General features: G+C 39.6%; 1 protein-coding gene across 1 annotated transcript in view; it reads left to right on the forward strand.

Annotated features, from left to right (window-relative positions):
- LOC109033969 (prolactin-releasing peptide receptor) overlaps positions 1–24,957 on the forward strand; it is a 186,903-nt gene that overhangs the window by 155,980 nt on the left and 5,966 nt on the right. Inside the window, exon 6 of the mRNA XM_072303774.1 lies at positions 23,168–23,305. Coding sequence (XP_072159875.1) covers positions 23,168–23,305 — 138 coding nt within the window. The remainder of the gene's footprint in view (positions 1–23,167; positions 23,306–24,957) is intronic.

Below are 24,957 nucleotides of genomic sequence, written 5' to 3' on the forward strand. Positions count from 1 at the left end.
TCCTCCCACCACTACGTGCCGACACGTTGCCAATTGGTGAGGTATTATCCCGCGCGAAATGTGGTTTTTAAGTATTTTTGTGAGGAGTTGACAACTATGGCGGCATCGCAGCCGCAACCGCAACACTTGTTGTTTTTCCATCAGCCCTTATTGTTTATCATAATCAACCCCGTCCGGAGTAATCGAGTTATCCGACATTTTGGCACTGACCCCTGGCGGGCCACGCATCGCCCACTGATGACCACGGAATTTTACCTTTCCGGCTTAACGTGAGTAAACAAATGCCCGTTCGGTATTTCATTATCTTTTAATCCAGGGTTTCTTATAAGAAAGTGGGTCAAATCTTAGGCTAGTGAACCGGAGCTCGTAGGTATACTTTGTATTTCAGGGGGTGCCGCTGACGTATTCAGTAAACCTCGGATTATCCGAACTCATTTATCGAAACATATTCAGCCTCCACTGAAAAAAATGTACTTGGCTCAAGCATGATGATTCTTGAATTCCCTGGTAAAAAGTGGCAGTAGAATCTCTGTTCCAAAATACCATAGACCTACAGCCGGCTGTAAGATTTCCAATAACTTCTATAGCCGGCAACACAATTTCTTATAGCCTTTTATAGCCGATGGCGATTAAGCAACAGCCTGGCGATAAAGTGTATGCTAAACGTTACTAATTACGGATGCTAGGACGTAGTGAGTTTTGGACTACCGCTCTCTTTTTGGGCCGCAGTATCTTAATTTAATTTGTGAGGAAAGCTCCGTACTTTTGAAGGATGCCTGCCATTCCTAATATGTTGGAGCGCCTTCAATTCCGTATGATACTGTGCTATACCTCTGGTGTGAAATAGTTGCTTCAAGCGCCGCGGTACACTGCGGCGCGGCGCGGCGGGCGGGCAGCCAGCGCAGAACGCGCATTGGCGCCTACGTACCTAACAGGGATACTTCACGCGTTGCGCAATGCGTGAAGTATCCCTGTTAGGTTTGTAGGCGCCAGTGCGCCGCCGCTCCGCTTTGTGTTAGGCTCCAATATTTAATCTCGCAGAGTCAGCGTTTTTCAACTCATGACTTTGAAATGTTTGCACACTCTGTATGGATTATTCTCATTTTCATTGATGAAAAAGAATGTGTAGTAAAGGAAAATATAATGTGCGTTTTGTAAATATTAAGGTGATTCCGTACAAACTTGCTGATTTACAAAGCACAAGAATTTCTACACAATTTCTTATAGCCTTTTATAGCCGATGGCGAAAACGTATCAGCCAGGCGATAAAGTGTATAGCCCGTCGATAGGAACTATAGCCCGGCTGTATAATTTTGTATCGCTTCGTGTAGCCCGGCCATATGATTTTTTCCAGTTTCTACAGCCAGCTACATGATTTTCTATCGCCCCCTTCAGTCGGCTATAAGAACTCCTATGGTATTTTGAAACGCAGCTCCTATCGCTAATGTTTACCAGGGTTTGCCGCCAAGAATTTTTTTTTTTCTTGATTTAAGGTGACTTTTTCTTGATACAAGGAAAATAAGGCTTGGGTTAAGCAAAAAAGTTGTTTATATCAAGCAGGAAGATTCTTGATTTAAAAAAAAAAAATTCTTGACGGCAAATTTAAGATTCTAGTGAGAGAAGGTAGTGAAATTTCAGCTAGAGACGCGTAAAAGTTTTGCAGTTAAAGCGTGATTTTCGAACGGAAATTTTACAATGTTGAGATATAGTTACGTTCTTTCGTGCGGAAAACGACGTATTGATTAGGTTTAATCGCAGATAAATCGAATGATAACAAAGTATGATACGCTACTGCTCCCAAAACATTCCTGAAACACTCCCCTTTGCTCCTGTTTCAGTTGCCTCAGTTGAAGTTCTCATGAACTTGGGTCCCTTTTACTTCGAATGATCGCACGAACGTAGAGTGATATCACACGAAAGTGATATCACTTTACGTCAGCGTAAAAGAACGCGGAACGAGCAGCTGTGAGAAAAGAAGGGCTCCCCGTAAAGTAAGAACCAATTCGGTGGGACGACGGGTCTCAAAGGATTAAAAGTACCTAAGCAGATTCTTTGCCGTGCGTCTGACATGGCACCAGAGGTCCCAAACCAGCGGGGACAAAGGGAGCCGGCAATTTGTTTGGGAGCCTCTTGGCCGTGAGCCGTCCCCAGTGTGATGTCGCGGGCTCCTACACTAGATCCAGGCCAAGCTCACCCGTGGCTTTTCCGCTCGGCCTCTTGCCGATGTTGCCAAAACTCAACGGATAGAGTGTGAGATTTGGACTAGCGTCGTTCTGCTAAAAGTGATCACTTTGGTACTTGAAACTAGAGACTAGAGTACATTTAAAGACAGAGTATGGTCATTTGTACCTTTTTACTCCAGGAAAACTGTGCCGCTTTTTGATTGGTCAACGAGCTTTTAGGCTTCATGATGCTCTTACGGCCGTATATAAACAAACAAGATGGCGAATCACCGTAACATTGATGAGAGGCTAGAATTTGAAAAATATTTCAATTATACGGCAGTAAAAATTTAAACCAGCATATCTACGAATAACATATGAAAAACGCATGAAAACACAGTTAAATCGCCTTTCGCTTTTATTACAGGAGGATGTAAGATGTGCATAACCTCAAACTTGCTTGCTTATAACAGCCATTTTGTTTGTTTATTTGTTGTGTGTTGTGTGTTGTTGTGAGAACATCGTGTCAGCCTATTTGCTCGCGACCAATGAAAAATCGGTACAGAAATGGCTATACTCTGTCTATAAAGGTACTCTAATTTGGACTAGCGTCGTTCTGCTAAAAATGATCACGTTGGTACGTGAAACATGGCACTATCATGATGCCATGGTGTCACCAAGCCACCAACTCGGTCAAATTTAGAGTCCCTTTATACCAAGATTTACGACATCTCAATTCTGGTCGGGCTTGGTTATAGGAGTTGGTACGTGAGACATGGTAGTATCATTATGCCGTGGTGTCACCAAGGCACCAAATCGATCAAATTTAAAGCGAATTTTCGCGATAAAATATCATTCATCAAACAAATTGATCAGTGTTGAGTGATGCCGATGATCGGTGAAAGCAGGAGCCAATCAGAGTTCAGAGTTTATTCTTTAAATGAAATTAAGAAGAAAATAAGAAAACACGGAACACAAAAACACAGCAAATTGCAAAAATACCAGACTTGAATTGACAAAATACAAAAACAGAAAGAAATGATGAAACAAAAATTCTGGTGAAGGATGAAGTATTTGGCATCGATCGCACCGATTCAAAAATCGAATTCAAGTCCCGAGGTGAATTCGAAATTCCGAAAAACTTAAAAGGATTCCGGAACTTTTGACGGACATGAAATGGGAGCACTGCCATTACCATATGGTACCTTATCGATGGTCAAAGTTTGAAAGAAACATACATCCGTTTGTGTCGTTGCTGGTAAACGTAATTTCTTGAAAATTTCCTCGAGTTTTCTTCTTTGTATGCAGAATGATCTGTAAAAATCTCGAGTTATAAAGTTGACTTGTTCCTCTTCGAAAAAAAGAAATTAAGAGGGAAAATGTCGGAACACCGCAAGGTGCGTGGTTTTGCACTGTAGCCATCGATATGGTACACATTTCGCCGAAAAAAATGGTTGTGTCTCTTTTCTACTCATGATTTTTCCTTTCAATATGTTTCTAGTGAAATCTCAATTTTTTTTTTGAACCCACTCGACCATAATCTCACGACTGAAAATTGCGCACTTAGACTTTGAATAGAGGAATCCACATTTTTTCATCTTGGAAGCTGCAGCTTGAAAGATTTTAATTTCAGAGGTCAAAGTGGTGGGGAGAAACTGCAATACTTCAACGTGGAACATTCCACCCTTAAGTTTAACCATATGATTCTGGGACACCCTGTTCAGTGTTCGTGGCAAAATTCTCAATTTATGTCACAAATTTGGCAACCTTTACTCTTCACGGCGTAAATCCCTCTCGCATTCCACATCCTCTCATGTCACTCAGGCCGCCGCGTCATCGGTGTCCGACCGGATATTTTAATCTTGTACAACATGCAACTTGCACCTCCGCAATTTTCTCTCGCATGTGGAGTGTTGCGAAATTTCACATCGGTTTATTTAGTTTTGCATCAATATGAGTAGGAAAATCTAAATCCCTGTGGCAGTCTGGCAAATTCTCCACCACCCGGAGTACCCGACAGCATACGCAAAAGACTGTTCTCCGTCAAGTGCGGTAGGATGTTAATACGGTAAATTCTCTCTCATCGAAGTAATGGAATGTCTAGTCATTCATGTGAAAGGCCTGATAATGAAAAAGTTTGTTCATTCATTGTTCGTCTCGGCCTCCTTTAATTTCATGGTTTTCAGTTAAGTAAGTTTCAAATGACCGAATGATGACAAATTTCACAAGGAAAATGAAAATTATTGAACGGTTTAAGCACTAGAGCATCCTAAAGTTTAGGATTCTAATAGGATCTAAGCAGAGCAAGCCCATCTGTTGAAATTCCTCTTTTAGGTGAAAAAGTCAGCGAATTGACGGTTTTTCAGCACAAATCCATTCTTATAGATCAAATTTTATCCTGATTTCATAATCAGGAGAGATATTTGTGCGAGAAAGCTGCTCTTTAAATTTAGCTCGTTAGGCCATTTCTTATTAAACTTCCACATTTTGTTTTTCAAGTACTCCGTTAATGAGGCACAGTGACGTGAAGTAATAATATTATTACAAGTGTGAGTGACTATTTCTCCATCCTTAACTAAAGGCTCTTTTCAAGTAAAGTATATTTGAGGGGCAGAGAACATACTTTCTTCACTTTAAAAACTTCAGACATGTGCTTTCAGTAAATTTGCTCCATCAAGCGCGAGCCAAAATATTTTAAGGTCAGTTTCTTGTGTTCGAATGCATCAATGTTATGGTGAAAAAATTAGAGTTATCTCCTATTGTTTATCTACCTTCATTAAGTTAACATTGAGGTAGAACATATTCGCTTACTCAAATATTATTAGGGGAAAATTATTCCGTTCCCTAGGTTCGTTGTTAGATTCTCTTTCCACGTGGATAGAATACCACTATATGAGCTCTAATGTAATGCGGGGTATTTTCTGGAAATGAAGGCGCTTTTTTATCTGCGGACAAGCTCACACAACCTAACTTGTGCTATGAGTGCTCCGTTAGATGTTTTTCATGTAAATTCATGTTCTTTTAACGTCATATTATAGAATTTTTTTAATTCATCAAACTTCTTGAAATTATGCCATTCGGCTATGTATTGATGATAATCAAATATACCTAATTTCAATTGTTATAACTTACTACTTTTCCGCAACATACACTTCGAATCTCTGCGTGTAAATTTCTTTTACTTTATACGTACAAACTTTTCTGCGGCTATTCCGATCGGAACGCACACGAAACTGCTCAAGTGTAAAAACTTATATCTTCAGGTTTTTCCGATGTAAAAATGAGAGAGTAAAATTAAAAATAGAAAGGATTCCTGAGTGCGTTTACCCTTTTCTACTTAGTTTTGTCTCTATCTCATATGCACGTTACTAAACAGAGTTACCCGACTACATCAGATGTTGCCTGATTACTTTTCAATATTTTTTCGCAAGAAAACTGAACTATTCTGTCGGGGAAATTGTTTGGTATACAGTTATACATTCTTTACACTTTAGGAGAATTTTGCGGAAAGTGTTGAGTCGTGATGATTTTTTATTCTATGCACTAAGAAAAAAGAAAGAAAGAGGGAAAATCGAGAGGAAATGAGGCAGTATAAAATACAGTTGGGCCGACTTTGGATAAAGCCGACTGTATGGTGTACCACGATCACGCCCCAAGAATTCGGAAAAATGTGTTTCTTATCATGAAATTGAGGGTCAAGTTTTATACCTGTAAGGTGCACACAATTTACAAGTGAAGACTAATGATTATGGAACTACGTCGGCGTTTGTATAAAAACCACTCAACAGCCTCTGATAGAGCTTTAATACTCGTGATCTGCGGAGATCCTCGAAACATTCGAAAGCTTGATGGGCAACGGACTTCAACTCTACGAGGCGACATTTCATGCCCGCGACTTATGCGTGCTAAATTGATTCGACGAGGAGCCTTCCTAATTGTACTCTAACTTCGTGAACTTTCGAGTTAATGAGCCATTTGTACGTAACGATCATTCAAAATGACAAGTTCGAAAAGTTGGCAGAATTGAGGAGGCTTAGCGCGAACCGAAGCGGATAACTTAAGACCGAAAGTTTGCATATGGTCCGACCTCAGATCATTAACTGGAAGCCGATCTGCGCCAAGTTTTAAGAGCGTGATGGAAGAGTTGGTCCACCGAAACAAAGCATCGATGACTGTTGCCGTTTCTTAACTCACGCGTAAAGTATTTGATCATGAGTTGCGTTTAAAAAAGACCAAATAAATCTGAATGTGGAAATAACTCATATATATGTAATATTTCAAAGCTTTCAAAATTAATTTCTAATCATTCTTACTGTCCAGCTTTTAAGATTTCACCAACTTTCACTTTGTCCGTTTATTTTCAATTTTGGCTCTGAAACGATTCCACGACTTCATTACGGTGTAAGATATCAACTACCACAATAAGAGTCAGGTGACTTTTTCATGAATATTTTAAAGAATTAGCCATAAAAGCTTTAATGACATGACGAGTACATGATCGCAAAGTTTCATTTGGTAATTTTCTTGCTTAGTCACAAGAGGTTGTGCTAATATTTATTTATTTATTATTTTTTTTATTTTTTGGAAATTTCCATTGAAAAATGATGATTCACCGGAAGTTTCAATATTTGTGATGAAATTATTAATGAATAAAGCAAACATATGTTTAGTTCTTCTTTATAAAATTGGAACGCAATTATTCATTCTCATGCGGTTTTGCATATTCAGTTAATGCTTATTTTTAAGTCACAGCTATTGCCATTAGTACACGATTCCATGATTCCCACTTTGTCGAGTCACTTTGCTGTTTGTTTTGACTGAATATTGCCAGTCATACTTAAATACGTAAGACTCAAAAATTTAAAGAAAAAATCTCCATGATAAACATTTCAAAGCCTCTAATGATCCGATAGGGAGCTATTTTTTATTTCAACCTGCCTTCAGAATTCTAGTATACTAGTTAAAATGCAATTCGTGCAAATGGCTCAACAGCAAGATGACGAAAAGGGACCTAACGTATCTAGAATAGATTAACCTGTGATATCTCTATTTAATGCTTCTGTTGTCAAAGCATGGAGGACGAAAATCGTATTACTATATTCAATTTTTAGCAGTAGTATAGTCTACTCAAAATTGACAGTTGAGATTGTGGTGAGCGAGTACTTTCATTTCAATGGTCCTCATCTTTGGGGAACTTAAAAACGCGCCTAATAGAAAATAGCTGAGCACACTTTTCCAATACGAACGTATCAGAGCTTTTCAGCTTGTTTCCTACCTGTATCACTTCTTTCTGAAGAAGAGCAGAATAAACGAACTAAGTCATCGATGTTTCAGCAGCTTATTTAAAAACTAACGTTCAACCAGCTTGTTTCCCTCGGGGTATTGTATCTCTTTATTCCGCTGAACCGTTCCTTTTTTCCGACGCCGCGCGCCGCTCGCCTCGACGCGTTGCGAGAAGCTGCACTAACGGCCAGCGATTTACATGCAAATCACAAAATTCATGCATCTGGCACAAATTGCATGATCTGCTAAAGACCGAGCTAAAAGTAACTTGCTCCCCATTAGAGCAAGATGCAGCATTGCCGAACGCTTCAATATTTTTATTTAATATTCATGGATAATACTGCCAGGCTTAAGAAAAAACCGTATGAACCTCCAGGCGTTGCCAGTTTTTTTTTTATAAAATATGAATTAATCGGGAATTTTGAGAATATTCTCTTGCTACTTTTTCGGAGGATTTTGTTCGCAATTCAATCTTTAGTGCCTGAAAATTTCAAAGGAAAATATGCATAGCTTTCCTCTAAATTACCTTTTTTATCAGGGGAAATTTGGCAACATGCGAGTGTTTATATGGTGTTTTTCTGGGCACAATAGAATAGAGGATGCGCGGTTGCATCGTTTTTTCTTTTAAGAAAAAAAAACTTAAATTTAGCCATCAGGAAGATTTTGTTTAAAATTAAGAATAAAATTGCTTGAAAAAAAAACTTCGAAATCATAAGTTCAAAACTGCTGAAGTTTGAATAATTACATCAAACACAGTACGGCCGGCGTGAGACTGGCGCGCGCGGCGCAGAATGCACAGTAGCGCCTTACAAGTCTGCAGGATACTTCATGCATTGCGCGTACAGCACGGTGCGCTCAACGCAGAGTATAGCGCCATACAAGTCTGCGGGATACTTCATACAATGAGTGTATACCACGGTGCGCACTTAAGTCGTTGAAAAGTCGTATTTTCTTGGTGTCAAATCTACCGCGAAGTACACAATTTCCGAACAGTGCACACCGCCAGCTTGCAACCTTAGGATCACAGGATTGAAGGAATATAACAATCTTGTGTGTTTTCCGGTGAAAATATAATTTTCTCCGGTCGCTTCGAGGAGCCAGTCCGCTTCCAATCTGAATTGCAGGGATTTCGAAATTCGGACAATGTTTAATTTTTTTTTTTTTTTAATAGATAAAAACATTAAAGAAAATAGAATAAACGAAATTATCGGGTCGAAATTTTCTTTGATTTTGTTTGAAATCGGTCAGGCGTTTCTGAATCTTTGCTCGGTTTTTACGATGAATTCAAAGGGAAATGTATCGCCATGGAACGATTCAGAAACTCGAACCACGTAAAATTAATTTGGGTTTAAGAAAAAGAAAAAAGGACGAACGAAAATATCGCGTCGAAATTTTCGATGATTTTATTTGAGATCATTCCGAAAAAGACTTCAGAAAAACTTTACATATATCCTCGAAAAACCCTGCATAACATATCACATGAGCGCGTAAAGTTGCAATCGAAGATAAATATGCTTTTTTTCTTGCGCATCCGTCTATATTTGAATTCATTAATCTATTTAGTAACTTGAACATACTTGTTCTACGATTTTTTACATGTAGTTTTCTTCCAGTGGTTGGCGTAGAGAAGAAATTTTGATTATGTTCAAGTAACTTCCCACAGTAAATTACAAAAAACAAGGTTGGGAGGTTGAGAAAAAATCTTTGATAACAAAATTTTTCATTTCAACGATGAATGAGGGAGGAAGAATTATGAGGAAAACCCTTCTTGTCAGTATAGTTGATGGAAAAGGTTAGGAAAAAACAAAATAAAGTTTTTGAAAATCCAACCGGTGGATCCTGAGAAAAATATAGCTTAAGGCCAAAACCCGTTTTTTCCAGAAAAATCTATCTCACATTTTGAGCTAGCAGAAGGATTGCGCCTCTCCGTGCGTCACAAATATTTACATTACGTATTCTGCAATGATAGATTTTTCCCCCTAAAAAACTCGGTCTTGAATTACAGCTTGATTTATTTCATTCTATGTACAGTTTTTACAAATGACTTATTGTAAATATTTCTTTAGTTTTAATTAATTAGGAAATTGTCTTAGGGAAATAGTTAACTAGTTATTAAGCTTAAAATTTAGTTCTTCTCATTCTCAGTTAACTAGTCCTAAGATATGTATTTAGTATTTAATCCTTAGAGTAATAGTGCTAAATTTGTGTGACAAAGATGTGCTCAATAAATATTAAAAGAAAAAAAAAAAAAAAAAAAAAAAAAAAAAAAAATTACAGCTGAGAATATGTAAAACTCGGTTAGAATCAGAACTGAATATTAGTTTTTTGAAAATGAAAAAATTGCCTACGATTCGCTTTAAGTGCATTTTTTCAATGCTAATTTTTTATTGATCTTTTAATTCCGTTTAGTTAGAGTTGCTTTTCCCCCCTTTAAACGATGGAGCGCGGCATAGCTTCTACGTCAAAAACGACGGGGTTGGGGGAGAGAAATCACGCGGAACATTTTTTTCACGCAGGGCGAAAAACCAGGCCATTGGTTAAGCCATAAAATCGTGTTTCCCCCTCCCGCTCACCTTGATGGTCAACCCGTAATCTCCACTTTTACAGAGCCTAATGCAGGGCTCCTCTCTGTCTACAAAATCCACTCGAATTGAATATTTCGCTGTGAGCGCGCGGTTAATCCGACGTAATTAATGTCGGTCTTCGCCGCGCCTAAACGGAAAGCCGGCTGTCTGCGTCGGAGGTTTACCTGGAGGTGATCGAAAACTCCAGGATAACAAACCGAAAAAAGAGATTGTGCTTTCCGGTAGATTAATAGAGGGAATTCTCGGCGATGACCATCTGCTCTTGGCTCGTTTTTACCAGCTTTCTCTTGATTCTTTTTTTAATCCGCCGCACAAAGGGACAGGTCGGAGAAGAAAGTCGGACAAAATATGGAAGCTTATAAGGCTGATATCTTCGTTAACATCTAATGTAGAGGTTTAAAAGTGATTCCGTCGGTTTCCTCGTATTTTCTTAAAGATTAGCCCATTGCAACTTGTACGTAATAAACATCAAATTTGTGACTGAGCATTTGAAAAGGGTCTTAAAATGAAAAGGTAAAGTTTGACAGAAGAGAGAAAAAACGCTTTCCAAGTCGGAATAATCGATTTCCCGTTTTTAATGAAAGTTAATGTTTAATACTCTCAAGAATATTGTACCAACGTTTGAATCATACAAAAAATTAAAAGCATTTAAAAACAATAAGGTTAGATGCTGGCAATAGCGCGTCGGCTTCACTTAACTTCATTTTTCTCAAAATCGTAATCAAACTCTAAAAAGCCCTTATAAAACGAATTTTTGGGAAGCGTGTTCTTTCCGGTAAATGGGCAGGAAAAACCCCTATAAGCAGTGTAATACTTACCTCAAATTACAATTTCAAAAGGAGACCCTATATACAGCCGCGATAAAGAAGAGAGCTTTAACTCAACTTTTTGTAAATCAAGTTTCCTCCGGAATTCGTATAATCTCTTTTAGATGAAATCACTGAAATTACTTGAAGTCCATCGGTTTGTTTTGGGATTTCAATATAATCAGCCCGCTAGTCATATTTTCATCAGTGGCGTGGCGTGCTTTGCGATGTATCGATTGTTATTCCATTTAAACCCATGGAAAAGGATCGATAAAACAGGGCGTTCGCAGCGAACACCTCGCAGTAATCGATTCTTCACCATATGTTTAAGTGGTATGACAATCGATACATCGCAATTCACGCCACGCTACTGATTTTCATACTAAAAAAAACCATTTGCTCCGCCCAAGCATGATGATTATTGAATTTGCCGCCAAGAATTTGTTTTATCTTAATTTAAGCTGAATTTTTCTTGATACAAGAAGAATAACGCTTGGGTTACGGAAAAAACTAGTTTATATTAAGCAGCAAAATTCTTGATCGTAGAAAAAATACCTCTTGACGGCAAGTCCAAGATTCTTTCTTTTTCAGTGCAGTTTTAATAAAAAAATTCCATGTCCAATCTCTCCGCATAGCTCGTTCCAGCGAGCGCTGGGTCATGCAGCTGTTACAGACGCTCAAAGTGTAGTAAAGGTATGATGCCCCGCTAGGCGTAAAAAGCGCAAGCACCCAGGGCAGTCCCGAGTAAATGCGTGTGTTTAAATTAGCGGAGCGGTATGACTAACCCTTTTTTCCTCGCAGACGAAGCGTGAGGGTGACAGGGAAAGGAAGCGATAAATTTCACAGCAGGCACCGTAAATTACCCTCGTACATGAGAAGGAGAATTCCCTCTGAAGGGTATATGACGCGCGACGCACATTAGATCGAATTAATTAGAGAAGTCGGATATGAAATTTGTGACTAAAAATGCGAATTATGATGTTTATTCCCTCTCATTTTAAATTTCAAAGAGTGCTTCCAGAAGAAAATTTCACGAGAAAACCAATGGAACCACTTTTAGAACCTCAAATTTTTGTATAAACGGAGCTATAAGCGTTTAAAGTTTCCAAATTTTTTCCGGGTTTTTACACTGACCCGATCCATTGTGCAACGTCCATTTTCAAAGGAGCTTCCAGGAGGGAATGCTCACTATCGTGTAGCACACCTTTGTTTAAAACGCGCATAACAGAAGCTTTGATGAGTACTGAAACTGATTTAACCGAAAAGTAATTTCATCGCAATGTTGTAAAATTTCCTTGCGCGATATGATTTTTTAAAGAAAAACAACGTCATTATGCCCTGAGCCATAACAGGCACACAGTAAGAAAAAATAATCAAAATTTTGTGACAATATGGGAAATAACACGAAAAAAAAAGGATAATCGTCACGACCAGTGGCTGGTTAAAATGCGCTAGCTACCGTGCGGTAGATACGATAACTATCAGGTAAGGTGTGCCCTCTATCGCGGTAGTTATCGTAACTATCGCGTGGAGGCTGGCGCATTTTTGACCAGCCGCTAGTTGCGACGACTAACCTAGTTTTTTTGATGAAAACACGAAGTTAAACAAGCTTGGGTTAATATTTTGGGCTAGTTTTCCCTGTGTCAAATCGACCAAATCTTGGTGTTGAAGTGACCAAATTTGTGTTGAAAGTCTGCGAACTCGTTAAAATGGTTTGGGCACTCGGGTACCACCCATCAGAATCGCACGTGGATTGCATTGATGATTATCTAATGCGGGAGCCACTCGCGAGTTATAACCTCTGAGTATATCACTGAAAAAAATAGTTCTGTTCACAGCTAGGGCTCCTTCACTTCTTTTGTAACAGTCACAGAAGCTTCCGTTATGAGGACAGAGTACTCTGTTTCCACGACCGAAATTCTGTTCTTGCAACAGAAAAATTCTGTTCTTACAACAGAAAAATTCTGTAAGTGTAACAAAGAAACTGTTGGAGCCGTGTGAACAAAAGGCTCTGTTGTTAGCACCATCTATTTTTTTCTGTGTAACTAACGGGGAGGAAGACAAGAAGTAGATAACTTCCGCAGGACACTTTTTTCATGCCCCGGTGTTTCAGAGTGACCTAAGGTTAGGGTCGCTTTACCACAAAATTGTTTTGGAGAACCAAGTCTTATGCGTTGATCTGACACGCACAAAAGTAACACAGCGTAATACAGAGCAATACCGAATATGGAAATGTTTAACTGTGCATTTATCGCTGCTCATGAAGGATAGGTCCATGGCCAAAGTGCTAAACCACGAATTTCCATTGCAATGTTTCAAAATCCCCGTCTCTATTTTATTGTTTCGAAGAGAATCAAGCCAACCTCATTATTTGAAAATACCGAGTACCTATTTTGTTGTCAGAGAGGAAAAATCGGAGGAGTTTTCAAGAAATTAAGCTCACTAGTTTCAGAGAAGAAATTAAGTATGACTGGAAATCTGCAACGTCGTAAACGGAGAAACTTATTTTTGCACTTTAACCTTAGACATATACCTTCAAAATTGCGAGGTATAACGTCAGTTTTTTTCTGAAAGGAAAAGAATGCAACCGAAAGAAATTTCACAATAACGTTATGCAGTTCGGCTATAATCCCGACTGAAACTGCGTCTGACTACATTAATTGACGTCAAGGCGAGTAAAACAAGAACGCATCTCATCTCGGCATTTTCAGAATGCTCTGTCATGTGTACTTTTCATGGAGCATTTTGACTCTACCTTTTCCCGCTTGACCGTTCCTCTGACCGTGTCATTCTTTAAAACGGCAGTTTTGTAATTTGCAGTTCAAAAAACCTGGTGTCGGAACAAATTTGTCTAATATTCTAGTTTCTGTCAGGTTTGGGACATGAAATACTCAAATTAAAAGGGAATTAAAGCCCGCGTTCGGTACAAAAAGGAACTCTACCACTCTGAATTCATTCTCTCGAGTGCTAGAGAGAGTCTCCCGGCGAAATTTAAAAATTTTATTTTTCGACCCCCCCCCCCCCCCCGACAAAATTCGCTCCAGCGAAAAGCGTACCCCTGCGGACAAACGTGATACAACTTTATTAACCTCCACGTGGCTAATATTGCATAGCGATTGAACTGAAGGCGAAATCACTCTTGCGCTCATATTTTCATCAATTCGGACGTGCACAGTCGCATTACATAAATTGAACTTGTAAAGTTGTGAATGCTCTCCACTTTCATTAGTTCTTTCCCCGTAGTTAAGTGCCATATGGTGTTTAAAGACCTCAGCAGGGCAATTATTGAAATGACATCGACTCTATGTCGCCGCTTACGACAAGACATAGCCCTATCTTAACCGTGCAATATATTGCAATTCGATGTCTTATCGGGCTGGTTTAAATTTCAATAATCGGCCCGCAGGAAGAGGAACCTAACCATTAAACGATTTTTTTCAAAGGGAAAACAATTAGTTTGTCAGGGAATGTATCTTCCCGTATGCTAATTTCACTTTCTCCGTAAGGGATCGCACGTAAGTCTTTTTTATTAGAAAGAAGAAGAAGAAGAAAAAAAGAGAAAAATAAACACTAAAAATTGGTCCTTACTACTAAACAACGTCTTATTGTAGCGCTGGGTGCAGATAGGGCATTTCTTGGCTGTTGTAGTGTCTGAAAATCTTTGTTAACTTTCCATTCACTATTATTTATGCAAATGCATAGAATCCGTTAAAACTTCCACTGAATTTTATTTATGATTTTACAATGCTGAAAAATAAGAATTCCAAAAAATTCACACGGTGGTTTCTCCTCTAAATTATAAATTAGCGATGAAGATTCTGAAACACCGCAAGCAATAAATGCTCTCTCTGCACTCAACGCCTCAGTTGCACTGCAACTTGCAATAAGTAGCCACTACTTTAGTTTCAGTTTAAACGTGTCATTAGTTTCCTTAGACAGACGCTATTATGGATGAGTCAATAATGGTAGCTCTTTATTGCAAAACGACGTCCGATTGATTATCTGCAATTCCTTTGCGCCCTCGTTGCAATATAAAATGGACGCGCGTCTGTCAAACGGTACTAAGTGCATTAAGACAAGAGCCCTGAGACCCATAAGAATATATGCATACATGACTCATGTTATACTGCACTTAGTTCCGTCTGGTATAAATTTGTCCAAATGTCTCAATCCTGAAATACCGCGCCGATGCAGTAAAAATAAAACAGCCACATGAGAAATAGCAGGTGTTAAGAGAAGCAGAAAAAATATAATAATTTCCCCAGGTCCCGTCTCGGGGCGGATGAGACCCCTGCTTATTCCTCGCCTCCCGGTTCGATCTAATTTTATCTATACTCCTTTATACTCCCAGTTTTCACTTACCCATCTTCGCGGGTGCTCCGTTCTTTCTGCTCCAGCTCTTACGAAAGGTAATAATAACCGAACCCAATTGCCACAGTTCGCGGATCGAACTTTATCTCGTCCGACACATCAGGATCAATGGCGTGGCGTGTTTTGCGATATATCGATTGTTATGCCATTTAAACCTATGAAAAAAGATCGATTATCAGGGTGTTCGCAGCGAACACCTTAGTAATCGATTCTTTACCGTAGCTTCAAATAGCAAGATATCGATAATCGATTATTCACGCCACGCCACTGATCGGTGATACCACGTTACAGTCGCACCCGGCAACAGCACTGCGTTTGAATACACCGCACTAGCTCCGAATATTCTATGTATTCGTCGTGTATCCTACAAAGAGGCGTAAATCCAATTGTACGTGATCCCTGGAAAGCGAAGAGAGATATGTATGGGAGGGTTCTTTTCAAAAATGCCTTTATGTCAAGAGAGCGATTCGACGAATTCCTGCGACAACGGACGGGAAATTGAGCATATAATGTCGCCCACTCCCTATCTTCATCGACGTATTATTGCTCTCTTGCAATGTCAATAACGCATAATGCACTGACATTCTGTAAGTTGAGGAAGGCGGAAGTTCGGCGAGAGAGGATCGGTGGAAGTGAAATATAACTGCGAATTTTCATTCGGGTTTTCGGGTATGGTCTCTGTGTAAGGTTCCGAAATGAAGGATAACAAGGAAAGGAAGATTGATTATTATTGGTGCAAATACTTTTACTATTGATCGTATTCGATATTGATTCAATGTACCTTCCGTTTGGTTTAGAACGACAGAACATAACCTCAAACAAGAATTTTCGGATTTAAGGTGAAAAGGCTGGAAAATGGAAAATTTCTAACAATTTCAATTTTAATTGACCTGTGGCACTCATAAGAATGAAAAATGTATCACAAAACTCGGTTCCCACACATTATTCGATTGACTTTTTAGGCTATGTTCACATGCTGACCCAATCGATATTAATACAATCTCACCTATCAAATGTATCCGATACGATCAATTAACCGCATGATTCAAATTGAGTTTATTTGAGGAGCGTACTCTAAATTATTCATTGGGTATTTTCTTGAAACTTTCCATAGTGCGATGGAAAAAATACAGGAGTAACAGTATATGGATTCATATACAGGTTCATGTGTCCAAAATTGAATTTTAAAATAATTCATCTCTTAGATATTTTAAAAATAAAAAAGATCCGTGTGCAAAAGTCCTTATTTCCAATAGAAATGTTTTCTGAAAAACATGGCGCTCTAAATGAACACTAAAAAAAAGCATGCTTTCATCTAACTTCATTCTACCGTCGGTGTACATCAACAGACTAATACAAATGTGTGCATATTTGTTTGATGCATAAAATGTGAAAGAAAATATAATATGCACGACGTCGGCTGTGTATGCGACATTCTTCAGATTTTATTTTTTCAGAACGCAATATCGTCGTTATGAAACGTGGAACTTTGGCGTCTAGAGAGCGATCTTGTAATTTTTAGCTAATCAATGAACTACATCTATCATTACGCAATTCTATAACACGTTTATGTGACGAATTCAAATCCAATACCTGAAAGGGCACTTCATTCACTGAAGTCTCCAGCGCAAGCAGGAACGTGAAAACGCCTTCATTTAGAGAGGATACTGTGCAACGCATGGAAGCTTCAATAGTTGTATCATCCCGTTATAAGTAAAGTGAACGAGAGTAATGCCAATGAAAGAGCTATCCAGTTTTTATTATTAGTGTTTCAGTAATTTTTTTTTCAGTAAAGTCCAAAATGCGATCAAAATTCCGTGAAAAAATCTTACAAAAATTTAGCGACATAAAATTACGGAAATCGTGGCTAATTTGTAAGTATTGCAAGTGCGTGACCCTTTGAACTGAGTCGCGTCGGGTAATTACATTATTTCTCGCGCTCGGTAAGATGAGATGTCAATCAGATACTGAAACGAAAATTGAGCCCTAAACTTAAAAATTATTCATGTTCTCCTTGTACTGGGAGAATAGCGCAGATCGCTTGCCGGACAGCGGCTCAGCGAGGAGGAAATGTTGTGACGTCATAGGTTAGATTTTGCTCTTGTTTCCCGTGTGAACCGCGGCCAGCCCTAGATTGATCAGCACTTTTCGTGAGATGCTATTGGCGTAAAGGGGCAGGACGCGCGGGACGTAGGAAGCGGCGGTGCACGGTGACGCGCGTTTTCCGGAAAATTTCTAAACTCAGTCGCTCATGTTCGCCGGGATGGGAAATGTCGCGATTCCGTGTAATGTCCAGGTGCACGTAAAATTCCATCCCTGAGTCCTCAAAGTGTTTTTCGGCGGTGTCGAATCAACCTCCGTAGACCTCTGGAATAGAGGATCAGCACATTAGAGTCGTCCGACCGTTGCCTCCCGCCAAGTCACTGAGTGCGGTTCAACCCTTCCGTCAACGTTTTGAGTGAAAATTCGTCAGCAGCCTCCGCGAGACCCCCGGCATAGAGGATCAGCACATTAGAGTCGTCCGACCGTTGCCCCCGCCAAGTCCTGGTACGCTAGCTGTAGTTTTTGTCTGTTTTTGAGTTTCGGTTGGTTTGGAGAGTTTTTGGAAGTTTGGAAGATTTTGAAGAAGATTTAGTTGTGTTTTTCGGTTTCGTTGTTCTGAAATTTGATTCGTGTATTCTGTCTATGATTATTAAATCAATCAATCATTCATTTAATCAACCAATTGTTGTCTTGTCATCATTCAACCATGTGAGCTATCCGTGGCTCCTAAAATTCGCGGGTAATTGTTCACTTTAGGGGGCCACGCTCTTTCACGATTTTTCCTTCAGAAACTTGTAGTATGCATCCTAAAGAACACAAAAAGTGCAAAATCACCGGGCGCAATCAATTTTAAACTAATTTTAGAAGCGATAAAAGTTACGTGAATTCCCTATATCATAACACATTGCGTCCGCGTCCGCCATTACTGTTGACGGAGCCACGCAGTATGACCAACCTTGCTATCTTTCCTCGAAACAAAAGAACAGCGGAAAACACTCCCCAGGTCTACGAAGTGGGTAAGAATTGCACTGAAAAGACCGTAGGCGGAAAATCCCACGCAATTCAAAATCGACTGATTCAATATGCATGCTTTTGAGCTCTGAGAAGTTTTTCCATTGTTACTGTAAGAACTGGCAGATCCTGCCCCACAAGCCTGAGTGGCGTAACGTAACCTAACGTAAACTTACCTAACGTAACGTAACCTAACGTAACAGACCCATTGGTTAGGTCGCGAAGCGACCTAACTAATAGCCTGTTACGTTAGGTTACGTTACGTTAGGTACGCTTACGTTAGGTTACGTTACGCTACGTAAGGCATCCCTCGGGAGGTTAGGTTAGGTTAGGTTAGGTTAGGTTAGGTTAGGTTAGGTTAGGTTAGGTTAGGTTAGGTTATCGTAAAAACTGAAAAACAATCCTCAAAAATAAATGTGAAAAGTAATCATTAACCTAACCTAACCCAACCTAACCTAACCTAACCTCCCGAGGGATGCCTTACGTAGCGTAACGTAACCTAACGTAAGCGTACCTAACGTAACGTAACCTAACGTAACAGGCTATTAGTTAGGTCGCTTCGCGACCTAACTAATGGGTCTGTTACGTTAGGTTACGTTACGTTAGGTACGCTTACGTTAGGTTACGTTACGCCACTCAGACTTGTGGGGCAGGATCTGTCAGGTCTTGTAGTAACAATGGAAAAACTTAGTAAATTAAAAAATTTGAATTTGAAGTAATATGACTCACTTTCACGTGGACGGTCTAATCGGAGGATACAAGTTTGCAGCTGCCTTCAAAAATTCATGTAAACGCACAGTGTGATCAGGGAAACTTCTCTTAAACATAAATTCTGCCAGATACCCTACGAAATGGGCGTCTTTACGTCCGTACCTAGGAATACGAGCTCGGACCTCACGCCAGGCGCGTTCGATGTGTTGCGTGTGAGCGCCGGTTTCGGGGTCCACGAAGCTGTAGGTGTGGTTAACAGTGAAATGGGTGTAACCTTCGTCCCATAAACAATCGTATGATTTCCAACAATCGGATAAAATACAGGTACCGGGCTTGATTCTTCTTTGAATAATTTCTAAAAGAGTCTCTTTATCTCGACGCTCTACTGGCTCGAGGAAAATCACTTTTGGATCGCTCCGTAAAGTGCCACCAAAAACCCACTGTCCCTTCACTCTCCTCCCGCGGTTGTACTTTCGCTTACCAAACTTCGCTTCATCAATCTCGACTTCTTCCCCGGGGCCTCCGATCAAATCTTTAGCACTATTCCGATCACACCAATCTAATAACACTTCTCTGTTAAAACTAGCCCAATCCACGACTGTTGCTTTGCTACCTTTCGTTTCCTTGCGGATAAAATTTTGCCGCGGAGGATCGCGCGTTAGCCAATGCCAGGCAGCAATTAACACTTTTTTAACAGTCCAATTGCTGTTTTCAAAGTAAGTATTTTTAAAAATACTAGCTTTGTAATTACAACACTTTTTCTTCTTCTTAACAGTCACCTTCTTTCTGCACCGGAATACAAGTTTTTTCCCGTCTCGATTAACACTTAAGCGGCTCTCACACCTACCACATTTTGAATAACGGGAAATGACACCGTGTCTTTCTAAAAATTTTAAAAGTAGACTACGATTCGTAACGATTCGATAAAACTCTTCCGTTGTTAAAGAACAGCCGTCGCACGTACCAAACGCATCACCATCCATGACAGTACTGACGGTAAATACAAAAGGAAAATCAGTGAAAATCCCAATCCTTTGAACAACTTCAGATTCCATTTCCGTTTCCGGTGACAAGGGGAACGCGTTTCCGCCCGTTTCGTCGGAAACAGGTGTCTCTTGTTTCGGGGAAAAAAAGCAAGGTTGGTCATACTGCGTGGCTCCGTCAACAGTAATGGCGGACGCGGACGAAATGCGTTATGATATAGGGAAATTATGTATCTGTTATCGCTTCCAAAATTAGTTTAAAATTGATTGCGCCCGGTGATTTTGCACTTTTTGTGTTCTTTAGGATGCATACTACAAGTTTCTGAAGGAAAAATCGTGAAAGAGCGTGGCCCCCTAAAGTGAACAATTACCAATTCGCGGATTGGTGGAGACCTTGCCTTTTAGGCGCCCCTGAAATATTCACGCTCTTTACGCCCCCAGAGCGAGCCCGTGTCAAGTACGTTGCCGGGCGAGTTTTAGCCCTTTCAATACTGCAACAAATGCGAGTGCATTTAATTATAATTCAAATGGGACGCGATTATCTTCGACCTCTCAGCTCGCCCGAATCGAGCGCTATCGCCGACACAATGGACGTCGAACACGCTCGCATTCTAAATTGAGAAATGGGTCGGCACGATTTGTTTGCTTGATCCGATGGCTGCTCGGGTTAACGAAATCATTCTGACACATTTGCTCATTTAATGGATTAGTTTTCTGCAAAAAGTTACTGTAAATACCGTCGTTGATTTTTAAGCACGACGCAATTTGGGAATAAACTCGAAATATGGTCAAGTGTTGAAATAATGATTGAGAGTATTGATAGTTCAGTCAACGTGGACTCATTTCCCGAGAAAAAATTATCTTGTATGCCGAGTGGATCTGCAGGAAAAGATTTCACTCGGCCTTAATCCCTGAAAATATGAAAGCCTGGAGCATGGATGTGTATCAATTCTAGCCCGATGCACTATCAAGGTTCCAGAATACTCAAAAGATCAAAGACCTCAAATAACTATGAAAAAACAAAAATTAAAAAAAGGGAAAAAAAATCCTGTTGAGAGAAGGATCGTTTGCAGCCAACACATGAACTCAGAGAGGGAAAATAGCAAAACACGTATCTCATCGCGATGTTTCAAAACGTCCGCTGTTGTTTTGCTGACTGCTGAGTACTGAGGGGCTCTGTGGACTGATTATTGAAATTGATAGACAAATCTTTCGACAAAAAATAAGATGGGAAAATGGAGCAATTCTATTGGTTAAAACGAGTGGTTCTCATAGACAAAGGGGGAAAATGATGGACTGGCCATAAGGTCTCCGGTGAGTTGCCGGTAGATAGTTTGTTTACCTCTTCTATCTATTGCAACCACCAGGCTCTACCAATTAGATCTCTGCCTTTTCTTTTTGTATTTTTTGTCTATAGCTTTGTCCATGAATTCCAATAATCTGCCCGCTAGATCCTAAATTTCCAAGAATAATAAGACCCCCGATTTTTGGCGGTTTTTGAGCATTCCCAAATTCTCTCTCATATTTCAAACATTCACATTTAACTTTTTCGCATTTCTTCTCTCTGAACCTTTCTCTTCGTTGAAATTTCGAACTTGGATTCTTACGTAAATTGACGAAACGTCCTTCTCTTAAGTAAGGGATTCCTTTAAACAAAAATAGTGGCCCGTAAATCAGCTTTTAAAGTATAAATGTGCGTCGGAAAAATCAGCGTTTCGATTTGAGTGATTTTGCATTTGTCGCTCCGGCAAAGCTTCGCACTCACCCCGCCTCGAATGCGTGATGTATTTCATGGGCGGCCACGCCGCGCCGCACAGTGGATCGAGTTGATAGGAGAACTCGGACAAAGTTTGGAATCTTTAAAAGGTTATAACTCTGTTTATACACAATTTTAAGGTTCCGAAGGCGATTCCAATGGTTTCTTCGTAAAATATCCTTCCAGAATCACCCCTATGAATTTAAATAGTGACGAAATAAACATCAAAATCTGCAGATTTAGTCAAAAATTGCATGTCCGACCTCTCTGATCGTCTCGATTCACTGTGCGCCGGTACAGCCAGGGCCATCCAGTAATGAGCTCCAATAGTATTGACGTGCACCGATACTATTGTAATCGATGCTCATAACTTATTCCGAGTAATTGCGATCGCATGTTGCACCGTGGTGCGACCCTCATAAACGTCCCCTTGTATTTATCCGCGGTATCACAAACCGGGTTCTATGGCGTTAACGCGACCTACCAGATATGGTACTGAATTGAGCACCTCAATGTATGATTTCTCATCAAAATTTTACGTAAAATACGATGAACTCATTAAACTTTCCAAATTCGACCCGTAAATAGCAAAATGACGGGTTACGTCTACATTTATTCGCTTTTTCCATTCGCTGACCTGAGTCTACTCGAGTCAAATCGAGCCCTCAGCTGATTTAAGTATACCTCAAGATGGAAGAATTTTCAATTTTGTTGTCAAAATTAAAGGTTATCTTATGTATATCTAATAATAATCTTATAATATACGAGGGCTATTCGTTAAGTAAATTGATATTTGTCTGGGTTGGTAATCTAATTAATCGGAGTGCTGCCACAATTAATTGGAAATGCCCCTGTTGGCATTAACCCCTGCCTCTTTTTCCGTGTAGTAATGAGATAAGTTTGCAAATTCTCGATATGTTTAGCGTGTTTTGATTAAAATTTTGCAAAAAAGACAAGTGCAGGAACGCATACCTCGGTTTGCGGCGATGTAGACTTCACCCGTCAAACACTAAAAAAAAAAAAAAAAAAAAAAAAAAAAAAAAAAAAACATCGGATCTAGAATCCAGACTCTTGAAAACATTGACAAGAAAAAGGACTCTTGATTCAATCAGATTTAAGCTGAAATCAAAAGGAAATCCGCTCAAATTAAGAGGTTTGGTTCTTGATTTAAGCTTGAATCTGATTGAATCAAGAGTATTTTTGCTTGTCGATGTTTTTAAGAGTCTGGACTCTAGATGCAGTGTGTTTTTTTTTCCAGTGAACTCTACTTTGTGATTGGACAATTCTTCAGCGTCATCTCCGGAAAACCTCTCTAATTGTTCATCTTTGTATGGGGAATAATTCATTGTGAGGTCAAGCAATAGCGTTGGTCTGTTCTCCTGTGATAACAAAACTTATTCAGCGATATCGAGTGATATGTAGGTATCATTATAAGGTGCTTGTGTTATTGTTGCAGTCGTTTGGCGAACCTGGCTGTGACAGAAACTTACGACAACACTGCACACTTCGACATCACGTACGGATGTTTCGTTTGGATAGCCTTTCTGCCAACAGTTCTGATACCTGCAATTTACGCAGCTTGGATCTTGTCCACGTAAGTATTTGTCCTCCTGCCCACTTATCACTAGTTCATGGATGGGACCGATATTATCGCGGGGTGGGGTATAGAGTTGTTACGAGTGAGTAGGGTTTTCCACTGCTGATAACACTGGATCACCACCCTCATCCACCTATATTACTTAACTTAAACGCAGCCTCTAAAACTTAGAAGTTTCATCGCTTCATGAGTTGCATAGCTGCCAACCTACGGATCCAATTTCGCGCACTCATGATTTGAATACACGCTCGAATATTCTGAGACCTACACTCCGGGCGCGAAGTTTCAATTTATGAGACTTCTAAGTTTAATATGGCGCACATTCGTCAGTTCTAAGTATATGAGATCTATGTCTCTCATACGACAATTAAGTATATGGAAAGGAGAGATTACATATCGTCACATTCCGGCCAAAGTATCATAAGCGCGCCACGCGACGTTCCAAAATTTACGCCGCCATTTTAGTCTTTACACACTGAAAAAAATAATCGGTGGGATTTACCAGAGTTTGGGTGTTATTTACCATACTGTCTACTTGATTTTTTACACAGTGAAGCTGCAGCATAGTTACCAATATACCGGTATGGTAAATAACACGATACGGCTGACACTATGCGACACAGTGCCAGTGTGGCGTTCCCGACTGACTAGTATGGTAATTTCAAGCATCCAGATGCTGCGACAAACCTTGTAGATTCTAAAATCCACTCATCTTATATTATTAAATGCTTTTGATGAAAGTCGTGGATATTTTACTTACATCTTACTTTTAGAAATTCCGTTACATACACAATCAATGGCAGTTAAAGACAGTTTCAACGAGAAATAGCAGATAATTGCTTCACTGATTTCAAGTAAATGATACCAAAACCATACTTGTTATTCGCGTTAAGGTATCATTTACAGACTAAATCAGATCCACGGAAAATTTAATTGCATATAATAAATAGATAGTTCAAAATATACCCACAAAAAGACACTACATGAAAATCCAATCGCACGGTTCACGGTGGGGCAGAAGCTGCCAAATTTTGCTTAAAGTTACAGTTAAACATCAATCCCACGCACATTTGTCTCTTCATCTGAGTATGTTGAGCTTCGAAAATTTTAACAAGAATATAGATATACCTACGAACGAAGTATTCAAAAATCACTTCTAGTCGATTATTTTCAAATTACTTCCGCACTTTTATGTTTTCGAAATGACTTTACACAGAACCGATATTCACTGGATTGCAGAACAACTTTGCGAAGGTTTTCAAATTTTCAGGATTCCTTCACTTTGCAAGCCAGATTCATTGTAGCAACTCCTAACCTCCAGAAATTGGTCGATACGAATAACGAAAAAATCTCAGAAAATGTATGTGGCAGATCAATATAGATAGATTCGAAGAGAAGACGGTAGCTTTAGGGACAATTCGAACACAAATTTGGGCAAATTACGCGTGGATTCACATGGATTAATATGGATCAATAAAACACAGCCACGGACTCCGACCCTCAACGTGATAAATTTATAACTGACAAACAGACAAACGAAAAATGGCGGACCACAGACCGCAGCGCAGTCAAGCGGGAGCTCTCACCACGCTGACTATACCAGTATGGTAAATTTAACCTACCAACACCATGACCAGTCGCATACAGAT

The sequence above is a fragment of the Bemisia tabaci genome, chromosome 8 (genome assembly GCF_918797505.1).
Source record: "Bemisia tabaci chromosome 8, PGI_BMITA_v3".
Lineage (NCBI taxonomy): Eukaryota > Metazoa > Arthropoda > Insecta > Hemiptera > Aleyrodidae > Bemisia > Bemisia tabaci.